Genomic DNA, 21,851 nt, shown 5'->3' on the forward strand with positions numbered 1-21,851 from the left:
TGACCTCAACACTGATTTCATTTCTTGGTGTTAACATTTTCCAAGGTATTTGTACTCCTCCACCTCCTCCAACTTCTCTCCGTCAACTGTGATCCCTCTTCTTTGCTTCCTCCTTGCGATGTCATTGCACATGATCTTGGTTTTTCTTATTCATTTTCATACCATCTTTCTTTCCTTCTTCATTCAGTTTCGTCAAAAGTTCTTGGAGATCTTCCTCTTTGTTTGCAAACAAGATGATGTCATCTGCGAATCTTAAGTTGTTCATTACTCTTTTTCCAATGGTATTCTTTTGAAGATCTCTTCAATGGCAGCAGTGAACATGATAGGTGACAGTGTATCTCCTTGGCGGACACCTTTCTTTATCTTGATCTTTTCGCTCAGCTTTTCTGTTCTTATTTGTGCTGTGCCTTCTCTGTATGTTTCCTTTATGCTGTTTATGATCTTTCCTGGTACTCCGTGTTTCCCAAGTGATTGGAATACTGGGGCATGCTTGATGGAATCGAATGCCTTTTCGTAATCTACAAATGCCATGAACAGTGGTTGTTGGTACTCGTTGGTTTTTCGAGTATTTGTCCTGTAGCATGCAGGTGGTCTGCAGGAGAATCCTTTCCTGTATGCTGCTTGCTCTGGGGGTTGATGTTCATCCAGAGTGCCACTGATTCTGTTCTTGATGATTTTCATGAACAACTTGTAGATGTGGGATAGCAAACTGATGGGGCGGTAGTTTGCAAGATCTTTCTTGTCTCCCTTCTTGAAGAGTAGAATAATGATGGCGTTCCTCCACTCTTTTGGCACTTTTTCCGTCTCAATGGCTTTGTTGTAAAGATGCTGAAGTTTTTCCATTAGGATGTCACCTCCGGCCTTTATCATCTCTATCACCACAAGATCTTCACCGGGTGATTTTCCGTTTTCATCTGATGGATTGCCTTCTCCACTTCACATTTCATGATTACTGGAGTCTCTTCTGCTGGTCTCAACTGAATGTTTTGGGAGTGATCTTCGTACAGTGCCTGATAGAATTCTGCACATCTCTCGAGGATTCTTTTTCTGTCTGTTATTACCTTTCCATCCTTCTCCTTCAGTGCTTGAATCAGAGCCTTCTTTCCATCTCCTGTTGTGCTCTTTTTCAACCCTTTGCCACTTTCAACTGCTTCTCTGATTCTCTTGGTGTTTGCTTCTCTCAGATTTTGTCTTGTTTTCTTCCTGATTGTCTTGCACAGTTCAACATAACCTTTGCCGACTCCCGACTTAACACACATAATTTAATGTAAAGTACATATTATTATTACATCTAAAAACAATTATTTATTTGTTAAATCATTTTTATGCTAAATGAACTTTCCTTCTTTCCTCAACATTCTCCTGCAAGTCAAACAATGACATTAACATTGGTTGCTTTCATAGCTAGAAATGGGAAAAAATATGACCTGTTGGGCCCGGAAGAGTGAACTTTTCTTCCCAATTCTTTTTTTGACTGATGTTTTATGTTTTTTTTAATAGTACTAGAAAGCAATAACTTAACAATTTTTATTTGAAGTAAAGGGCAACTCAACTGAGCAAGCCATATGCAGTGTCAACAATTTTTGCTCAAACAGCTAAAAGATTTTCCATTTTGTGTTTCTTCATGTTGCAATATTGCAAAATGTCAAGAGTGTTTATATCCTTGCATTTCATAAATTCAAGTATTTCTTTGGTTTCTTTTGTAGGTGATTCACATCACGTTCCACCCTTGAAAGGTCTTATCGGGCAAAGACATTAGCTCATTATCCTGATCATGTCCCCTGGAATCCATTTGATGAACATGCAGTTTGCATGGTATGATTTATGCTTGGTTGGAAACAACCAATTTTTCATAAAAGAAACCTTGTTACTTTGCTGAAGGGGGACTGAGCTTGAGAAGCTGAGGGGTCTGAGCAAGGGAAGCATTTAGCCATTATATTGTTTATTTAAAACGAGACTCTGTTTTGTAAATTGTTGTGACTCTAGCAACATCTGTGTGTGTCATAAGGGAGAAAGTTTTCTTCAAACCTATGCGTCACGTGTGCATGCATTGTGAAATTTCACCACTTAAACTTAAGACTTTGTTATAAGTTTGAGCATTGATGTCAGAAAGCAGTAACATAACGAATCTGTAAGATTAGGAAGCCGTGATATTACGTACAAAGTTGTAACGTTAGAGCGTTGTATCTTGCATTGAGAAGCCGTAAAACTTGTAATCTGTTTCGTGAGAAATCTTCAACGCGAGAAAGTTGTAACGTTTGAATCGAAATCGTAATGTTGGGAAGGCGTAACTTAAGGAAGGCATCACATTAGAAAGTCGTAACTTTCGAAACCTCTGACATTAGAAAATCGTCTAACATTCAGAATTTCGGTTTCAAAAGAAAAACAAGAATGAAACATTTTAATATATTTTATGGCCCATGAATTGATTTAGGCATTTTGCAGGGGCTTAAATTGTCATAAACGTACCAAGTTTCATAATTTTGTTATACTTCCAAGTGACAGCGCCTTTATTTATTTATTTTGTTGAAAAATTCTCTAGTTTCAATTCTTCGAAATTTCTCATCTTAATTATCACCTTTACTTTAGAATCCTTTCGATACGAGAAATCGTCGGGATTTGAGGTACTTTATACGATATATTGAATTTAAGTTTTATAGCGTTAATAACTCTCATCTGTCCATCGTAACTTTGCTATAATTCTATGGATAAATTATGTTTTATATATAACAGATTATTGATGATCCTACTTCACCTGAAGGTGTTCAGCAAGAACGACGTATGAAGTGACTGTCGTTAATTAATAATATAGCCCTTGATAAAGGGGTGGATGGTCAAAATTATAAATGTCATGGTTGTTCCAGACCAATTGGAATGAGTATGATCAATGAATTCTTGACTTGTTATTTCCTAATAACTCAAATATATTTATTTTCAAATTTCTTAGCTTAATAAATGTTATCTTTGTAGAAACTATTGTAACAAAATACATAATCCCTTTTTTCCGTGAAGCCCATGGATGCGTTGGTTCATGATGAAAGAGTCATATTGTATAAGGATGCATTCGTTCATCACGAGAGAGTTATGAGAAAGTTACGTTGTAAAAGGTAATAAGTAAAAAACGTATAAACATGCTTAGTGTTTGTTTAGGTTATAATTGAAAAAGGCAGAAGTTGTTTGAACATTTGAAGTATCCTTGGAAGTTCTAGTTTTTTTTATGAGAAGAATTGTTGTAAAGAAAAAGATAAATTTTGAAAACCAAAGAATCCCGTTTTCGGTCCATGCCTCCAGATACCCCGAGATAGTTGAGCACTAGAGCGTCGCATGTTAACTAAGGGAACCACATAATCCTTGTTTGTTTTCCATGAAACATATGGATGGTTTGCTCGTGATACATGAGAAACAGTAAATGGGAGATTAAATGAGATATGATCTTCGCACTTAGCTGGACAATTTAAGCAATCGTCTCAGGACCTGAAAAAATCAGGTGACTCAACGGGATTAGTAAATGGGAGAGTTAAATCACAAAGATATAAACCGATAAAATTGGTATAAAACTTGTTTAAGGTTGTCTTTAATTATCAGTGTCAGAAAAAGACAGGGTCGTAAGAAGTTAATTGAAACATTGCTTGGTTTGTTTTATGAGAAGAAAACAAAAAGATAAAATTCGAAATCAAAAAACCCCGTTTTCGGTCCATGCTTCCCAATACCTTCTTAAGCGCAAGGCACTAGAACGCCGCATGTTAACGTTTCGGTAGGAGATTTCGGCCCCTCCACGCTATCCTACTTGGGAGATGCCAATAGCAAGCTTCCGCCCATCAAACCCTGAGATCACCTGCGATAGGCTTTGCCCAGGATACGCAGGGAGAGTGCGGTCGCCACCACCGAAGTGAGGGCCCCTAAGCCACTGCATACTATATCGCACCCAGCTTCCACTGCTACTTGACATCTACTATATGAAGTTTTAGCTTTATATATATATACCAAAATTTAAAGGCCTACGAAAGTTGTGGGATGATTGTTATCGTTACTGCGCATGCCCAGATAGTTTCTTCGATAATTTGCGACTAAGTGAGTTAATTGACACAAATGTAGTGCAAGTACATATAGTTGGTCGTTGTCATGACTATGAACAATTACTCGAGTGGACTGCGCATGCTCGAGCGCTTGCGCAGACGATTTCTCTATTAAATTGTTACTAAGCATGCTATTTACTTCAAAATTGGTGCTAGTAGATGCAGTTGGTCGTTGCCATGACCACGAACTTGGGTAGCTGGTCACGTTGATTGCGCATGCTCAATAAGACTGCGCATGCGCAGATGATTTGTCTTAAAACGTGTGACTGAGCGAGCTAATTACTCCAAAATCGGTACTAGTACATCCAGTTGGTCGTTACCATGAGCTTGGAGAGTTTGTGGAGTTGACAACGCATGCTCAGATTCTGAATTAATTTGTGACAGAGCGAGCTCTGAAATTGGTGCTTGTAGATGCGCTGAGCAAGTTTTCCATCATATATTTTGGCATGCTTTTGTCTACTTAAGCTTGTTTTACAAATGCATGTGAAACTCGTCAACACTTTGTTACGGCACTCGTAATATCCGTGACAACGTTAAAATGTTTTTATTTTCTCTACAACTTTATATCTGCATATTGCATGTCATATCCAAGCTTTCCTTTGATTTGACGGGAAATGGTTTTTATTCACTCTTACATCTTCTGCCTTTATAATTAGTCGATCTGTATTTCTAAACTAATATTTACAAATGCCTCAAGAGAATCTTTTATTTTATTGGCTCTCTTCTACAAATACAATACCATGTCCGACTATTTGATTGCACGAATTTTATAATTTGATCACTTTTTTGACACATGTGTTTACCATGGAAAGTTTGATGTAGTTTAAGACAACCTTAAACAAGTTTTATACCAATTTTATCGGTTTATATCTTTCTGATTTAACTCTCCCATTTACTGTTTCTCATGTATCACGAGCAAACCATCCATATGTTTCATGGAAAACAAACAAGGATTATGTGGTTCCCTTAGTTAACATGCGACGCTCTAGTGCTCAACTATCTCGGGTATCTGGAGGCATGGACCGAAAACGGGATTCTTTGGTTTTCAAAATTTATCTTTTCTTTACAAGAATTCTTCTCATAAAAACTAGAACGTCCAAGGATACTTCAAAGGTTCAAACAACTTCTGCCTTTTTGAACTATAACTTAAACAAACACTAAGCATGTTTATACGTTTTTTACTTATTACCTTTTACAACGTAATTTTCTCATAACTCTCTCGTGATGAACGAGAGCCTCCTTATACAATATGACTCTTTCATCATGAACGAAGGCATCCATGGGCTTCACGGAAAAAAGGGATTATGTACTTTGTTATAATAGTTTCTACAAAGATAACATTTATTAAGCTAAGAAATTTGAAAATAAATATATTTGAGTTATTAGGAAATAACAAGTCAAGAATTCATTGATCATACTCATTCCAATTGGTCTGGAACAACCATGACATTTATAATTTTGACCATCCACCCCTTTATCAAGGGCTATATTATTAATTAACGACAGTAACTTCATACGTCGTTCTTGCTGAACACCTTCAGGTGAAGTAGGATCATCAATAATCTGTTATATATAAAAACATAATTTATCCATAGAATTATAGCAAAGTTACGATGCACAGATGAGAGTTATTAACGCTATAAAACTTAAATTCAATATATCGTATAAAGTACCTCAAATCCCGACGATTTCTCGTATCGAAAGGATTCTAAAGTAAAGGTGATAATTAAGATGAGAAATTTCGAAGAATTGAAACTAGAGAATTTTTCAACAAAATAAATAAATAAAGGCGCTGTCACTTGGAAGTATAACAAAATTATGAAACTTGGTACGTTTATGACAATTTAAGCCCCTGCAAAATGCTTAAATCAATTCATGGGCCATAAAATATATTAAAATGTTTCATGCTTGTTTTTCTTTTGAAACCGAAATTTGAATGTTAGACGTCGATAAATTTCTTTCAACTACTTTCAGGAGTTACGCCTCTAAAAGCAACGATTTTCTAATGTCAGAGGTTTCGAAAGTTACGACTTTCTAATGTGATGCCTTCCTTAAGTTACGCCTTCCCAACATTACGATTTCGATTCAAACGTTACAACTTTCTCGCGTTGAAGATTTCTCACGAAACAGATTACAAGTTTTACGGCTTCTCAATGCAAGATACAACGCTCTAACGTTACAACTTTGTACGTAATATCACGGCTTCCTAATCTTACAGATTCGTTATGTTACTGCTTTCTGACATCAATGCTCAAACTTATAACAAAGTCTTAAGTTTAAGTGGTGAAATTTCACAATGCATGCACACGTGACGCATAGGTTTGAAGAAAACTTTCTCCCTTATGACACACACAGATGTTGCTAGAGTCACAACAATTTACAAAACAGAGTCTCGTTTTAAATAAACAATATAATGGCTAAATGCTTCCCTTGCTCAGACCCCTCAGCTTCTCAAGCTCAGTCCCCCTTCAGCAAAGTAACAAGGTTTCTTTTATGAAAAAATGGTAGTTTCCAACCAAGCATAAATCATACCATGCAAAAATCATACCATGCAAACTGCATGTTCATCAAATGGATTCCAGGGGACATGATCAGGATAATGAGCTAATGTCTTTGCCCGATAAGACCTTTCAAGGGGTGGAACGTGATGTGAATCACCTACAAAAGAAACCAAAGAAATACTTGAATTTATGAAATGCAAGGATATAAACACTCTTGACATTTTGCAATATTGCAACATGAAGAAACACAAAATGGAAAATCTTTTAGCTGTTTGAGCAAAAATTGTTGACACTGCATATGGCTTGCTCAGTTGAGTTGCCCTTTACTTCAAATAAAATTGTTAAGTTATTGCTTTCTAGTACTATTAAAAACATAAAACATCAGTCAAAAAGAATTGGGAAGAAAAAGTTCACTCTTCCGGGCCCAACAGGTCATATTTTTTCCCATTTCTAGCTATGAAAGCAACCAATGTTAATGTCATTGTTTGACTTGCAGGAGAATGTTGAGGAAAGAAGGAAAGTTCATTTAGCATAAAAATGATTTAACAAATAAATAATTGTTTTAGATGTAATAATAATATGTACTTTACATTAAATTATGTGATTAAGTCGGAGTCGGCAAAGGTTATGTTGAACTGTGCAAGACAATCAGGAAGAAAACAAGACAAAATCTGAGAGAAGCAAACACCAAGAGAATCAGAGAAGCAGTTGAAAGTGGCAAAGGGTTGAAAAAGAGCACAACAGGAGATGGAAAGAAGGCTCTGATTCAAGCACTGAAGGAGAAGGATGGAAAGGTAATAACAGACAGAAAAAGAATCCTCGAGAGATGTGCAGAATTCTATCAGGCACTGTACGAAGATCACTCCCAAAACATTCAGTTGAGACCAGCAGAAGAGACTCCAGTAATCATGAAATGTGAAGTGGAGAAGGCAATCCATCAGATGAAAACGGAAAATCACCCGGTGAAGATCTTGTGGTGATAGAGATGATAAAGGCCGGAGGTGACATCCTAATGGAAAACTTCAGCATCTTTACAACAAAGCCATTGAGACGGAAAAAGTGCCAAAAGAGTGGAAGAACGCCATCATTATTCTACTCTTCAAGAAGGGAGACAAGAAAGATCTTGCAAACTACCGCCCCATCAGTTTGCTATCCCACATCTACAAGTTGTTCATGAAAATCATCAAGAACAGAATCAGTGGCACTCTGGATGAACATCAACCCCCAGAGCAAGCAGCATACAGGAAAGGATTCTCCACTGCAGACCACCTGCATGCTACAGGACAAATACTCGAGAAAACCAACGAGTACCAACAACCACTGTTCATGGCATTTGTAGATTACGAAAAGGCATTCGATTCCATCAAGCATGCCCCAGTATTCCAATCACTTGCGAAACACGGAGTACCAGGAAAGATCATAAACAGCATAAAGGAAACATACAGAGAAGGCACAGCACAAATAAGAACAGAAAAGCTGAGCGAAAAGATCAAGATAAAGAAAGGTGTCCGCCAAGGAGATACACTGTCACCTATCATGTTCACTGCTGCCATTGAAGAGATCTTCAAAAGAATACCATTGGAAAAAGAGTAATGAACAACTTAAGATTCGCAGATGACATCATCTTGTTTGCAAACAAAGAGGAAGATCTCCAAGAACTTTTGACGAAACTGAATGAAGAAGGAAAGAAAGATGGTATGAAAATGAATAAGAAAAACCAAGATCATGTGCAATGACATCGCAAGGAGGAAGCAAAGAAGAGGGATCACAGTTGACGGAGAGAAGTTGGAGGAGGTGGAGGAGTACAAATACCTTGGAAAAATGTTAACACCAAGAAATGAAATCAGTGTTGAGGTCAATCAAAGAATCAATGTCGGATGGAGAAGATTCGGGCAATACAGTCACTTTCTAAAGGAGAAGAACATCCCAAACAGTTTGAAGAGGAAAATAATGGACACTGTCATTTTACCATCTATGACATACGGAGCAGAAACATGGGCGCTTACAAAACACCAATCAAGGAAGCTGGCAGTCACACAAAGGAGCATGGAGAGGAGCATACTAAATATCAGGCTAAAAGACAAGATCAGGAATGAAGTAATCAGAGAGAGAGAACCAGGGTGAAAGATGTCATCCAAACAGCAAAAGAAATGAAAGGCAGATGGGCAGGCCATGTGGCAAGAATGGAAAACAACAGATGGGCCAAATTGACAACAGAATGGTACCCAAGAAACTGCACCAGAGGAAGAGGAAAGCCAAAGAGAAGATGGAGAGACGAGATCGAAGAGGAAACTAGAAAGACCTGGATGAGGAGAGCTAAAGACCGAATCGAGTGGAAGAAGTTGTGGAGGCCATCTGCCAGCAGTGGCGTGAACGGCTGATGATGATGATGATGAAGGTAATTGAATTAAATTATGTAGGCAAAACTTGTATCATCAAATAAATGAATAAGTGTCCCAACAGTCAGAATATTTTAACAGTCAATTTCCAATGAGAATACTTAATGCATCCAATTGTCAAAACAAAAAAATCTCAAATAACCACACCTGTCAACACAAAAAATTGGCAAAAATCATATATGCTTTAAACAAAGCAACTACATCAAGTATGAAGGAGAAATTAAATGTTATAATATTTTACATATAAGATGTTAAAAAAAATGAGTACAACAACTTCAATGACTACAATAACTTCAACAGCTTGGATCTCAAAACAGCCACTGTAATAACCTGAAAGTAGTCAATTACTGTATTCAACTGTATTCAATAACTTGGTCCAAACAACTCAGCCCCTATTCAACCCCTAATTTAATTGTAAGCCTAACTTTGACCATAGCTCCCAACCCTAACCTTAGCCTTTACCTAAACCATTATATGGAACATCGTGCTGTCAAACTGTGAAGAGTGCTTGGCAACCAATGCATCTTGAAATTGAATTGGCTGTTGTCCGAACACAATCTGATATAAATAGCTTGCACATAATAATCTTGGAATACATAAAATGTAAACTTAACATCTTCAACCTTCACATATTACAAATGGTAATAATGAAACAACAGTAATATGAGATCGACACAACATGCAAAAAATCACCATCAAATTTCACAATCCATGCAACCAACAACAAACACCATTTGTTAATTAACAACCCTTCGTAAACAAAAAATTGTATAAAAAAGACTTTCATTCGCGCATTTGTGAATGTCAGCACGAAGTCGCAGCGAGCAAACGTCGCATCAAAGAGCGCGATCTTTATCATGAATTCATAATCTTAGCCTAAGCAAGTAAAAAGATACGATAAACATCGCGTGTCAAAAACGCAATAAATTGTTGCTTTGAAGGGTAAGTTTAAATTGAAATAAAAACCTCTCGAATGATTAGTCAGTCATTAAACAAAACTGTAATGAACTTTGATTACAAGAATTTGTATACGGAAATACGTAAACTCGTCAATCTATGTGCACAGCTGTTCAAGTCGCACATTTCAACATGTTGACAATTTTTGGTCGGCAGCGATACGTTTTCTATACAATAACTACAAAGTAGCATTCTCATTTCAAATGTTAAATAAGATTATCACACACACACACGTGTTAAAATGACTCTAACTTCGACCGTTTTAGAGAAAACCGTCGTAAAGTATCATACCTAATAGCTGGTCGGGTTCCAAGCCGGACACATTGTCAAGTCCGCAAACAACGAAATAGTCAATGAGCCGTTCTCCCGCAGACGTTGGAGCGGTCATGGCGCTCTTCTTTATGTAACCCTTACTTTAAATAGAGAATACGCCATTTTTTAAGCTACATATCACTGTATGCAAAGTCTCGCATGCATCAAACATGCAAAGAAAAATCGTTCTCGTTCAAATGTCATGAAGTCATAGACATGGTTTGATTGATCTCTTGCCACTCCAGCTTCGCGGAGGAAGGACTGTACACTGACCGACCATTGAACTGGACTATTATTTCACCGCTGGCGTTGTTAGATCATGTCAAACCAAACCCATTGAGTTCTAGAAGACCTGGAGGGAATGTACGGTGGCCCATAAGGGCCATCACTTAAAAAAAGTCACAACACAAGTAAATGTAATCACAACACAAGTAAAATAATCACAACGCAAGTAAATAAAGTCACAACGCAAGTAAATAAAATCACAACACAAGTAAAATAATCACAACGCAAGTAAATAAAGTCACAACACAATTAAATATAGTCACAACACAAGTAAATATAATCACAACGCAAGTAAAATAATCACAACGCAAGTAAATATAATCACAACACAAGTAAATATAATCACAACGCAAGTAAAATATGAAATACTGGAAATTCTTTTTGTGAAGTGGAAACATTGTTGTGATATTTTGCAAAATGGCGCTTGTTTAAATTTGTTCCACGAAAAACGAGACTTATTATAAATTATATTCAATATATTGCTTGATGGATAGCAAAAAATGTTTTGTTCAAACTGTGGTATAGAAAGTGTGGAAAATGCGAATTACTGTTATAAATGTGGCAACTCCTTCGCACCGATGCGCGAAAAACTTGAAGAATCTGCAAACACATGTTCTACGTCGAATTCTATAACTAGTGGGATCTCAGTATTATGTGCTAGCGGTACCCTTACTGGTACAACCCAGCCGCCTAAAACGTTAAGTTTTTACGATTTCAAGCGCCAGAAGGAAAGCGATAGGCGCAGCAGACTCGAGCCAAAGACCAAGAAACTCAAAGCAAATTCTGGTAAAGGAAAAGATAAGGAGCATGAAGTAAGCATAAATATTGGTTACATGAAGGTCGATAATGACGGAAATTTGAAAAGATGTCGGGGTAAAACTCTCCCTGTAAAAGTTTTGCCAAGTGCGAAAAAGAGAGAAATCTTAGAAAAGCAGTTAGAAAACATGCTAACCACGACAATAACATCCATGGCGAGTTGGAGCACGTCCTTTGAATGTAAACGGGAAGGAAATCACAAATTTGCCGGGAACTGAAAAGAGTTTGTGTTAAGCGAATACAGGGAAGATATAGGGAAGAATTATAATCGCTTAACACTTTTCATTGCACTAAAATCTGCATATATGTACACAGAGATTTCAAAATTAAAAGAAGTTGTGATGATAGTGAACCAGAGACAATCGCAGATCTTTCTGATGAGATGTTTTAGAAACTGATGATACAATTGAATTGAACTCTCACCTTGTCCATCTTCAAGTCCATGTGAGCCATCAACTAGCTTGCATATTGCTACAAATCTCCCAATGAATACACCTCCCATATATAACTCCCAAAGTGCAAGTAACTATGTATCACGTAGCAAGGAGCTCAAATGTGAGTGCCCAACATGTCAACAATACTTTTCAATAGATGAAATAGCAGAGCATGCAGATATATGTTGTGACATATGGGTGGGAGCACTTCAATCTCAAAATACGGATAGTGAAAAGAACATTCCCGAAGAAAATCCTTATGTGGTGATAAACCAAGATAACACTACAAATGTGAAAGATAAGTTATTGGATATTAAAGCTGTAACATTGTCACCAAAGGCAGTAAGATTAAATGTTTGTAGAAAAATATATGGTGTGACTTCATTGAGTATAGATCAAGTGGTAAAGTGTCACCAACTGACAGTGTAAAGATAGTGTTTGTTGGAGAGTGTGCAATTGATGACGGGGCCAGAGAGAGTTTTTTACTAATATTGTAAGACATATGTTTCTAGGGTTAATATGAGCACCCTGTTGATTTAAAATAAATATATTGTTCTGCTACACTTCAATTCCCTTTGCAGCTTATTTCCCATAATTTGTCTATCATGCATCAATCAATGTTGACAAGTTTGGTTTAAATATAGGATGGGGACAATTGAAAAATATGATTAGATGTTAATTCTTTCATCAGAAATGTTGGAGCATATGGAAAGAAGACTGTTCTGTAATGGAAAACCTATTAATTCAACTGTCGCCATCATGAATGGAGACTTTCGCTTTGCTGGCGAGGTCATGGTGATGTCATTACTTCAAGGGACCAGCTTCATCTTTTATAAGTCCAGATGTTTACAAGTACATCACCAAACAGGCACTCACAACAGAAGGAATGCCCGACTCCAAGTACAAAAAAGCTGTTAAAAAGGTATGCCGCAACAAGATGGAGATTACCATATGCTTGATTATTACTCCTTGCTGTGGCATGATTTTGAAATAAGTCTATTTTATTATATTCTCTGATGTCAGTAATGATTACTTTACACTTCTCCTTTTCAAAGATAAAGCAAGCTTGTGACGATGAAATGTTGAGGGAGATACTTGTCAGCGATGATATGATTGAAATGCTATCAGAGGCTGGATACACTGGTGTACCACATAAAGAGACAGTGCATACTGTTTCCAAAATTGCTCAGTAAGTACATTTTGAAAGTTAATGGAGATTAAAAAAACTATTCTTGTGCTGCTGGTTTATAAAGTCTAAGATTTATTTCTATTTTTAAAGGTCAATTTGCGTAATGGGCCACTTTTCATCAGTTCTTCCTCAAATTATGCAATTGCTTGAAGGCCTCAGCAGTTGTGGTCTTATAAATTATATGATAGAAAATCCAGAGTTGTGGAAGCCATTGTTCGATCCTTATAACGATTCGTTTAAACTTTCTGCTGATACTTTCCTCAATGAAATTATTCCAACATTCAGCAGTTCGCAGATTCACAAGGAAAAGGAGGTTGACGTGTACAAGATATTTTGCGACTATGTGCAAACCCTAGATACTGAAGGTTAGTTTGAATATATATGTTGTAAATTGGGTGCCAAATTGTATTATTGTATTTACGATGGAATTTTTTGAAAGTATCAAATAACGCGTAAAATTTATTGAAGTGATGTTTTCTAATCTGAAGTTGTGGTATAAAACAAAAATGGATACCTTGATTAGTTTGTTTATTCATTTTCAGTCTTAAATGTTTAAAATGTTTTTAACAGGAGACGTATCCATATCAGCGTTTCTGAAGTGGTTATCGGGATGTAAGACTATTCCAGTTCTGGGTTTTCCAAAAATTTTCCGTAACGTTTGTACATGATTGCAAAGAAAATTGTAAATGTCGCCCCACAACATCAACATGCGATCTTCTGCTGAGAATTCCAGTTCATATAAGTAACATTAGTGAGATGGAGCAGATGACACAAATATAATACGAACTAAAAATGAATTTAAGTTTTATAGCGTTAATAACTCTCATCTGTCCATCGTAACTTTGCTATAATTCTATAGATCAATTATGTTTTTATATATAACAGATTATTGATGATCCGACTTCACCTGAAGGTGTTCAGCAAGAACGACGTATGAAGTTACTGTCGTAAATTAATAATATAGCCCTTGATAAAGGGGTGGATGGTCAAAATTATAAATGTCATGGTTGTTCCAGACCAATTGGAATAAGTATGATCAATGAATTCTTGACTTGTTATTTCGTAATAACTCAAATATATTTATTTTCAAATTTCTTAGCTTAATAAATGGGATTATGTACTTTGTTATAATAGTTTCTTTGTAGAAACTATTATAACAAAGTACATAATCCCTTTTTTCCGTGAAGCCCATGGATGCGTTCGTTCATGATGAAAGAGTCATATTGTATAAGGAGGCTCTCGTTCATCACGAGAGAGTTATGAGAAAGTTACGTTGTAAAAGGTAATAAGTAAAAAACGTATAAACATGCTTAGTGTTTGTTTAAGTTATAGTTCAAAAAGGCAGAAGTTGTTTGAACCTTTGAAGTATCCTTGACGTTCTAGTTTTTTATGAGAAGAATTCTTGTAAAGAAAAGATAAATTTTGAAAACCAAAGAATCCTGTTTTCGGTCCATGCCTCCAGATACCCGAGATAGTTGAGCACTAGAGCGTGGCATGTTAACTAAGGGAACCACATAATCCTTGTTTGTTTTCCATGAAACATATGGATGGTTTGCTCGTGATACATGAGAAACAGTAAATGGGAGAGTTAAATCAGAAAGATATAAACCGATAAAATTGGTATAAAACTTGTTTAAGGTTGTCTTTAATTATAAGTGTCAGAAAAAGACAGGGTCGTAAAAAGTTAATTGAAACATTGCTTGGTTTGTTTTATGAGAAGAAAACAAAAAGATAAAATTCGAAAGCAAAAAACCCCGTTTTCGGTCCATGCTTCCGGATACCTTCTTAAGCGCAAGGCACTTGAACGCGGCATGTTAACGTTTCGGTAGGAGATTTCGCCCCTCCACGCTATCCTACTTGGGAGATGCCAATAGCAAGCTTCCGCCCATCAGACCCTGAGATCACCTGCGATAGGCTTTGCTCAGTGTACGCAGGGAGAGTGCGGTCGCCACCACCGAAGTGAGGGCTCCTAAGCCACTGCATACTATATCGCACCCAGCTTCCACTGCTACTTGACATCTACTATATGAAGTTTTAGCTTTATATATATATACCAAAATTTAAAGGCCTACGAAAGTTGTGGGATGATTGTTATCGTTACTGCGCATGCCCAGATAGTTTCTTCGATAATTTGCGACTAAGTGAGTTAATTGACACAAATGTAGTGCAAGTACATATAGTTGGTCGTTGTCATGACTATGAACAATTACTCGAGTGGACTGCGCATGCTCGAGCGCATGCGCAGACGATTTCTCTATTAAATTGTTACTAAGCATGCTATTTACTTCAAAATTGGTACTAGTAGATGCAGTTGGTCGTTGCCATGACCACGAACTTGGGTAGCTGGTCAAGTTGATTGCGCATGCTCAATAAGACTGCGCATGCACAGATGATTTGTCTTAAAACGTGTGACTGAGCGAGCTAATTACTCCAAAATCGGTACTAGTACATCCAGTTGGTCGTTACCATGAGCTTGGAGAGTTTGTGGAGTTGACAACGCATGCTCAGATTCTCAATTAATTTGTGACAGAGCGAGCTCTGAAATTGGTGCTTGTACATGCGCTGAGCAAGTTTTTCATTATATATTTTTGGCATGCTTTTTGTCTACTTAAGCTTGTTTTTACAAATGCATGTGAAACTCATCAACACTTTGTTACGGCACTCGTAATATCCGTGACAACGTTAAAAATGTTTTTTATTTTTCTCTACAACTTTATACCTGCATATTGCATGTCATATCCAAGCTTTCCTTTGTTATGATTTGACGGGAAATGGTTTTTATTCACTCTTACATCTCTTACAATTAACTTCTTACGACCCTGTCTTTTTCTGACACTTATAATTAAAGACAACCTTAAACAAGTTTTATACCAATTTTATCGGTTTATGTCTTTCTGATTTAACTCTCCCATTTACTGTTTCTCATGTATCACGAGCAAACCATCCATATGTTTCATGGAAAACAAACAAGGATTATGTGGTTCCCTTAGTTAACATGCGACGCTCTAGTGCTCAACTATCTCGGGGTATCTGGAGGCATGGACCGAAAACGGATTCTTTGGTTTTCAAAATTTATCTTTTCTTTACAAGAATTCTTCTCATAAAAACTAGAACGTCCAAAGATACTTCAAAGGTTCAAACAACTTCTGCCTTTTGAACTATAAGTTAAACAAACACTAAGCATGTTTATACGTTTTTACTTATTACCTTTTACAACGTAACTTTTAACTCTCTCGTGATGAACGAGAGCCTCCTTAAACAATATGACTCTTTCATCATGAACGAACGCATCCATGGGCTTCACGGAAAAAAGGGATTATGTACTTTGTTATAATAGTTTCTACAAAGATAACATTTATTAAGCTAAGAAATTTGAAAATAAATATATTTGAGTTATTACGAAATAACAAGTCAAGAATTCATTGATCATACTCATTCCAATTGGTCTGGAACAACCATGACATTTATAATTTTGTCCATCCAACCCTTTATCAAGGGCTATATTGTTAATTAACGACAGTAACTTCATACGTCGTTCTTGCTGAACACCTTCAGGTGAAGTAGGATCAATAATCTGTTATATATAAAACATAATTTATCCATAGAATTATAGCAAAGTTACGATGGACAGATGAGAGTTATTAACGCTATAAAACTTAAATTCAATATATCGTATAAAGTACCTCAAATCCCGACGATTTCTCGTATCGAAAGGATTCTAAAGTAAAGGTGATAATTAAATTGAGAAATTTCGAAGAATTGAAACTAGAGAATTTTTCAACAAAAAAATGTTGAAAATACCTGTACTACCACAAGATTCTTCAATGTCTATGCTCTAAAATAATAGTCATAAAAACGACAATTTCAAAAAGCATAAAAAAACTAAGTATTTGTAACATTGGTGAAAGATACAGGATGAACATGAAACCTTCTCAGAAGACGATGGAACGAGACCATAACCATTTGATGTGAACTTCTTCCTAACAACGTTTGCGTAATCCGTTAGCATACCATGAAAACTAACTTCTGGTTTAGGCGACTTTACTAGCAACCTCCTCAACGTCTTCAGGACAATTAACGTCTACTGAACTAGTGTCACAAGGCTCAATGACGATGACCAACCACTAGCCATACCTAACATGTTACCACCAGAGATCTTTCTTGGGTAGATCAAGGCTTTAGGAACTTCAGACAAGGGTTCGTTGAGCTGAGAACTAAAAAGAACAAATATGGATAGATGATGAAGTGGAGAACAAGAATAGAGGTTAAAGAAGACACACTACGTATGCTCATTGGTGTTTCACAAGAGTATACATTACAGGATAACTATGGATCCAACTAGTCTAAATAACTACGTACATTTAAGCAATCCAACTTTCCCATGGTAAACACATGTGTCAAAAAAAGTGATCAAATTACAAAATTCGTGCAATCAAATAGTCGGACATGGTATTGTATTTGTAGAAGAGAGCCAATAAAATAAAAGATTCTCTTGAGGCATTTGTAAATATTAGTTTAGAAATACAGATCGACTAATTATAAAGGCAGAAGATGTAAGAGTGAATAAAAACCATTTCCCGTCAAATCAAAGGAAAGCTTGGATATGACATGCAATATGCAGATATAAAGTTGTAGAGAAAATAAAAACATTTTAACGTTGTCACGGATATTACGAGTGCCGTAACAAAGTGTTGACGAGTTTCACATGCATTTGTAAAACAAGCTTAAGTAGACAAAAGCATGCCAAAATATATGATGGAAAACTTGCTCAGCGCATCTACAAGCACCAATTTCAGAGCTCGCTCTGTCACAAATTAATTGAGAATCTGAGCATGCGTTGTCAACTCCACAAACTCTCCAAGCTCATGGTAACGACCAACTGGATGTACTAGTACCGATTTTGGAGTAATTAGCTCGCTCAGTCACACGTTTTAAGACAAATCATCTGCGCATGCGCAGTCTTATTGGGTATGCGCAATCAACTTGACCAGCTACCCAAGTTCGTGGTCATGGCAACGACCAACTGCATCTACTAGCACCAATTTTGAAGTAAATAGCATGCTTAGTAACAATTTAATAGGGAAATCGTCTGCGCAAGAGCTCGAGCATGCGCAGTCCACTCGAGTAATTGTTCATAGTCATGACAACGACCAACTATATGTACTTGCACTACATTTGTGTCAATTAACTCACTTAGTCGCAAATTATCGAAGAAACTATCTGGGCATGCGCAGTAACGATAACAATCATCCCACAACTTTCGTAGGCCTTTAAATTTTGGTATATATATATAAAGCTAAAACTCCATATAGTAGATGTCAAGTAGCAGTGGAAGCTGGGTGCGATATAGTATGCAGTGGCTTAGGGCCCTCACTTCGGTGGTGGCCGCACTCTCCTGCGTACCCTGAGCAAAGCCTATCGCAGGTGATCTCAGGGTCTGATGGGCGGAAGCTTGCTATTGGCATCTCCCAAGTAGGATAGCGGAGGGGCCGAAATCTCCTACCGAAACGTTAACATGCGGCGTTCTAGTGCCTTGCGCTTAAGAAGGTATCGGGAAGCATGGACCGAAAACGGGGTTTTTCTTTCGAATTTTATCTTTTGTTTTCTTCTATAAAACAAACCAAGCAATGTTTCAATTAACTTCTTACGACCCTGTCTTTTCTGACACTTATAATTAAAGACAACCTTAAACAAGTTTTATACCAATTTTATCGGTTTATATCTTTCTGATTTAACTCTCCCATTTACTGTTTCTCATGTATCACGAGCAAACCATCCATATGTTTCATGGAAAACAAACAAGGATTATGTGGTTCCCTTAGTTAACATGCGACGCTCTAGTGCTCAACTATCTCGGGGTATCTGGAGGCATGGACCGAAAACGGGATTCTTTGGTTTTCAAAATTTATCTTTTCTTTACAAGAATTCTTCTATAAAAACTAGAACGTCCAAGGATACTTCAAAGGTTCAAACAACTTCTGCCTTTTGAACTATAACTTAACAAACACTAAGCATGTTTATACGTTTTTACTTTATTACCTTTACAACGTAACTTTCTATATCTCTCTCGTGATGAACGAGAGCCTCCTTATACAATATGACTCTTTCATCATGAACGAACGCATCCATGGGCTTCACGGAAAAGGGATTATGTACTTTGTTATAATAGTTTCTACAAAGATAACATTTATTAGCTAAACGTATTATATAATAGTTATACATACTAATATTCTTTTATTAATTAATTTATGTTTAATCATAGGAACAACCATGACATTTATAAAATCATGACCATCCAATTTATCAAGGGCTATATTCAATTAACGACAGTAACTTAACGTCGTTCTTATGAAAACCTTTTTTTCTTGAATGAACTGATTTTTTGACATATATCCAAACATAATGGTATCCATTCATTAAGCAAAATGATTTATGTACAGATGAAGAGTTATTAACGCTATAAAACTTAAATTTTATTATCTAAAATAATTTCTTGATTTTCAACATAAGTATTCTTAGCAGATTAATTAATATAATTATCACATATCTTTTATCACAAAAGCAACAATTTACATAACCAAAAACTCTTCTAACTCTTTATGAATCAATTTATTACAATACATATACTAATACTATATATTTTATTTTTTAAGTAATTTATATAATAAATAACCAAATATACCACCAATCAAAACCATTGTACCAGATTGATAATTTTTCATAGTATTAGATTCTTTGTAAAAGTCATGTAATTGTGGTTCTCTGTGAAATGTTAATCCGTTGTAATGTATTGTTTTTACTTTTCTAAGCGCATCTAAAGCTTTGTTTGTAAGTTCTATATCATCATCAGCATATTGAAGTTCTTGTCTTAGCTGTTGTATTTTATCATGCTGCTTGACTTCATTTTCATAGAATGCCTCTTTAGCCTTAGATAAGTCCTCTAGAGCCTTGTTATGACGTTTCATTTCCTCAGCGTAACCGTTTTTATCAAGTTTATGAAATAGCCAGCCTGCTAGACTAAATCCTAGGCCATTAACAACAGCTCCAAAAGCTGTTCCAACCCCACTAGTAATAACACTTGTCATATATATTTATACAGATTTAAATGGATTTTCAGGAACCCATTTTTTATCCTGAGCATATTTAACTAACATTGTTGATGTTGTAATAGCAATAGCTAGTTTTGTAAAATCTTTAATATTATCAGTATCTGTTAATTTTTGACCTAGTAGTTTTTTAGACGCCATAGAAAGACCTACAACAGTTGCTGTCACAAGCACTGCATCAAAAGCTTCATTCATAAATTGTTTCTTAGTCATAGTATTACTCATATATAATAGGAAATATTTTATTCAAATGAGTCTAAATTATATTGTTTATTTTTTTGTATCAAAACATGTTTTTCATTAGTTGTTTCTTCTCTTGCTTTATCGTTTGTTAATTTTTCCTGCCTTTTATCATTTTTCCTTGTATAATAGAGACTAACAATAGCAGTTATCACTCCAATAGTTCCAAATAAGAATCCATAATTAATATTCCAGCTATTATCTTCAATTTTCTTTTTATTTTCTAATTCAATCCTATCTCTCATTTTTTTTTCTTTAGCAACTTTCGATATAGAAGCTAAGCGTTTACCAGCTAGAACTCGGGCAGGATCTTTCTCTTTCTCTTTCTTAACTGTAGTTATCTTTACGTTTTCTTCAGACATGTTATATAATACTGTATATTTTGTTCACAGATAACTTATAGATAACTCACAGATAATCTTATAGATAATCTTATAGATAACTCACAGATCTTTATATTTTTTGTTATATTTACTCACCAGACTATCTATAGTAGTACAATTGTCTATTATAATATCATCGATAACTTTTATGTCTGATATAAATATCAATTCATCATAAGCTAATCCCCTTAAATATGATCTTATATCCATAAGTATTTTTTTATATGACGTATATGCAAATTTACACATTTCTAAGTTATTATTAATCTTACTCTTAACCATATAACCTTGAATTAAAGCACCTAGGCCACTCAAGCTGGCTATAACTATCGGGTTGACGGTTATACTACCTGCAATACCAGCAGTCGAGACTAGAAAAATACTTCCCATGTTTAATGATAGTCGCACTTTCTTTAATTTAATATACTTCCATTTATAACAGGTATACATCTTGTGATAGTATAAATACAACTTTTTAAGCTTTTCAAATTCCTCTTGACTTAACTCACTTGAAATATGATTAAAATCTAAAACTTTCTTCATATTATATTATAAAACATATTTAACTAATATGAATGATGATAGTGTTGATATACCGAATATACCGAGTAAAACAATCATATCTGTTTGATGGGGATTATTTAATATCATTTTTGTATGTTTATGTACTAATGGTTTTTTATGAACTTCATCTAGAGTATCTAAGTGTTGTGATGGTGCATTATCTTGATGTATTTTTTTAGGTTCTTCCTTTTTAACTCCATAATAATTTATTTTAGAATTAATACCGAATTTCATAGTTTTATTAGCTAATGTTAAAATATTATTATACCCATCAATCTTTTTATCTAATATTATCATACGGCTGGGTATTAAAATCATACCAGGGCTGATTGCCATATTTAAAATAACATTAGTGTCTTTTATACTCTTTCTCATGTTAGATATAAATACAGTCGTATCATTCTGTACTATAGTATCCTCTAATAATTTCCTAAAAACGTTTTGAGTTTGCAGGCTCTTAGCTCCATGATTAACTATTGACCATCTTGTATTTGCTTGAGCTCCAAGAATTGTATAAACAAAGCTTTCAATAGACTCTTGCAAAAGAATTTTTCCGACTAATGTAATACCTTCCGAATGATATGCAATG

The 21,851-nt window shown here is 35.6% G+C and overlaps 1 protein-coding gene across 3 annotated transcripts; it reads left to right on the plus strand.

The window, feature by feature from the left end:
- Positions 1 to 12,601: 12,601 nt before the first annotated feature.
- Positions 12,602 to 14,195, plus strand: LOC124438273. 3 transcript variants are annotated; one of them, XM_046988324.1, is made up of 4 exons: positions 12,602 to 12,702; positions 12,836 to 12,969; positions 13,060 to 13,334; positions 14,157 to 14,195. In XM_046988324.1, exons 1-4 carry the CDS (start codon positions 12,667 to 12,669, stop codon positions 14,177 to 14,179), a joined length of 468 nt encoding a protein of 155 aa, XP_046844280.1. In that variant the 5' UTR covers positions 12,602 to 12,666; the 3' UTR covers positions 14,180 to 14,195. The 3 variants fall into 3 exon arrangements, with proteins under 3 accessions (XP_046844280.1, XP_046844281.1, XP_046844279.1); XM_046988325.1 differs by lacking the exon at positions 14,157 to 14,195 and adding an exon at positions 13,855 to 13,896; XM_046988323.1 differs by lacking the exon at positions 14,157 to 14,195 and adding an exon at positions 13,540 to 13,819.
- The last annotated feature ends 7,656 nt before the right edge of the window (positions 14,196 to 21,851 follow it).

This window comes from Xenia sp. Carnegie-2017, unplaced genomic scaffold (assembly GCF_021976095.1).
Source record: "Xenia sp. Carnegie-2017 unplaced genomic scaffold, XeniaSp_v1 HiC_scaffold_19, whole genome shotgun sequence".
Classification (NCBI taxonomy): domain Eukaryota; kingdom Metazoa; phylum Cnidaria; class Anthozoa; order Malacalcyonacea; family Xeniidae; genus Xenia; species Xenia sp. Carnegie-2017.

Bases quoted from the DNA above. Each gene is read 5' to 3' on its own strand.
- LOC124438273 (XM_046988323.1), top strand. From the start codon at position 12,667: ATGCCCGACTCCAAGTACAAAAAAGCTGTTAAAAAG. The intron at 12,703-12,835 runs GTATGCCGCAAC...TCCTTTTCAAAG, and splicing joins ACAAAAAAGCTGTTAAAAAG to ATAAAGCAAGCTTGTGACGA. The intron at 12,970-13,059 runs GTAAGTACATTT...CTATTTTTAAAG, and splicing joins ACTGTTTCCAAAATTGCTCA to GTCAATTTGCGTAATGGGCC.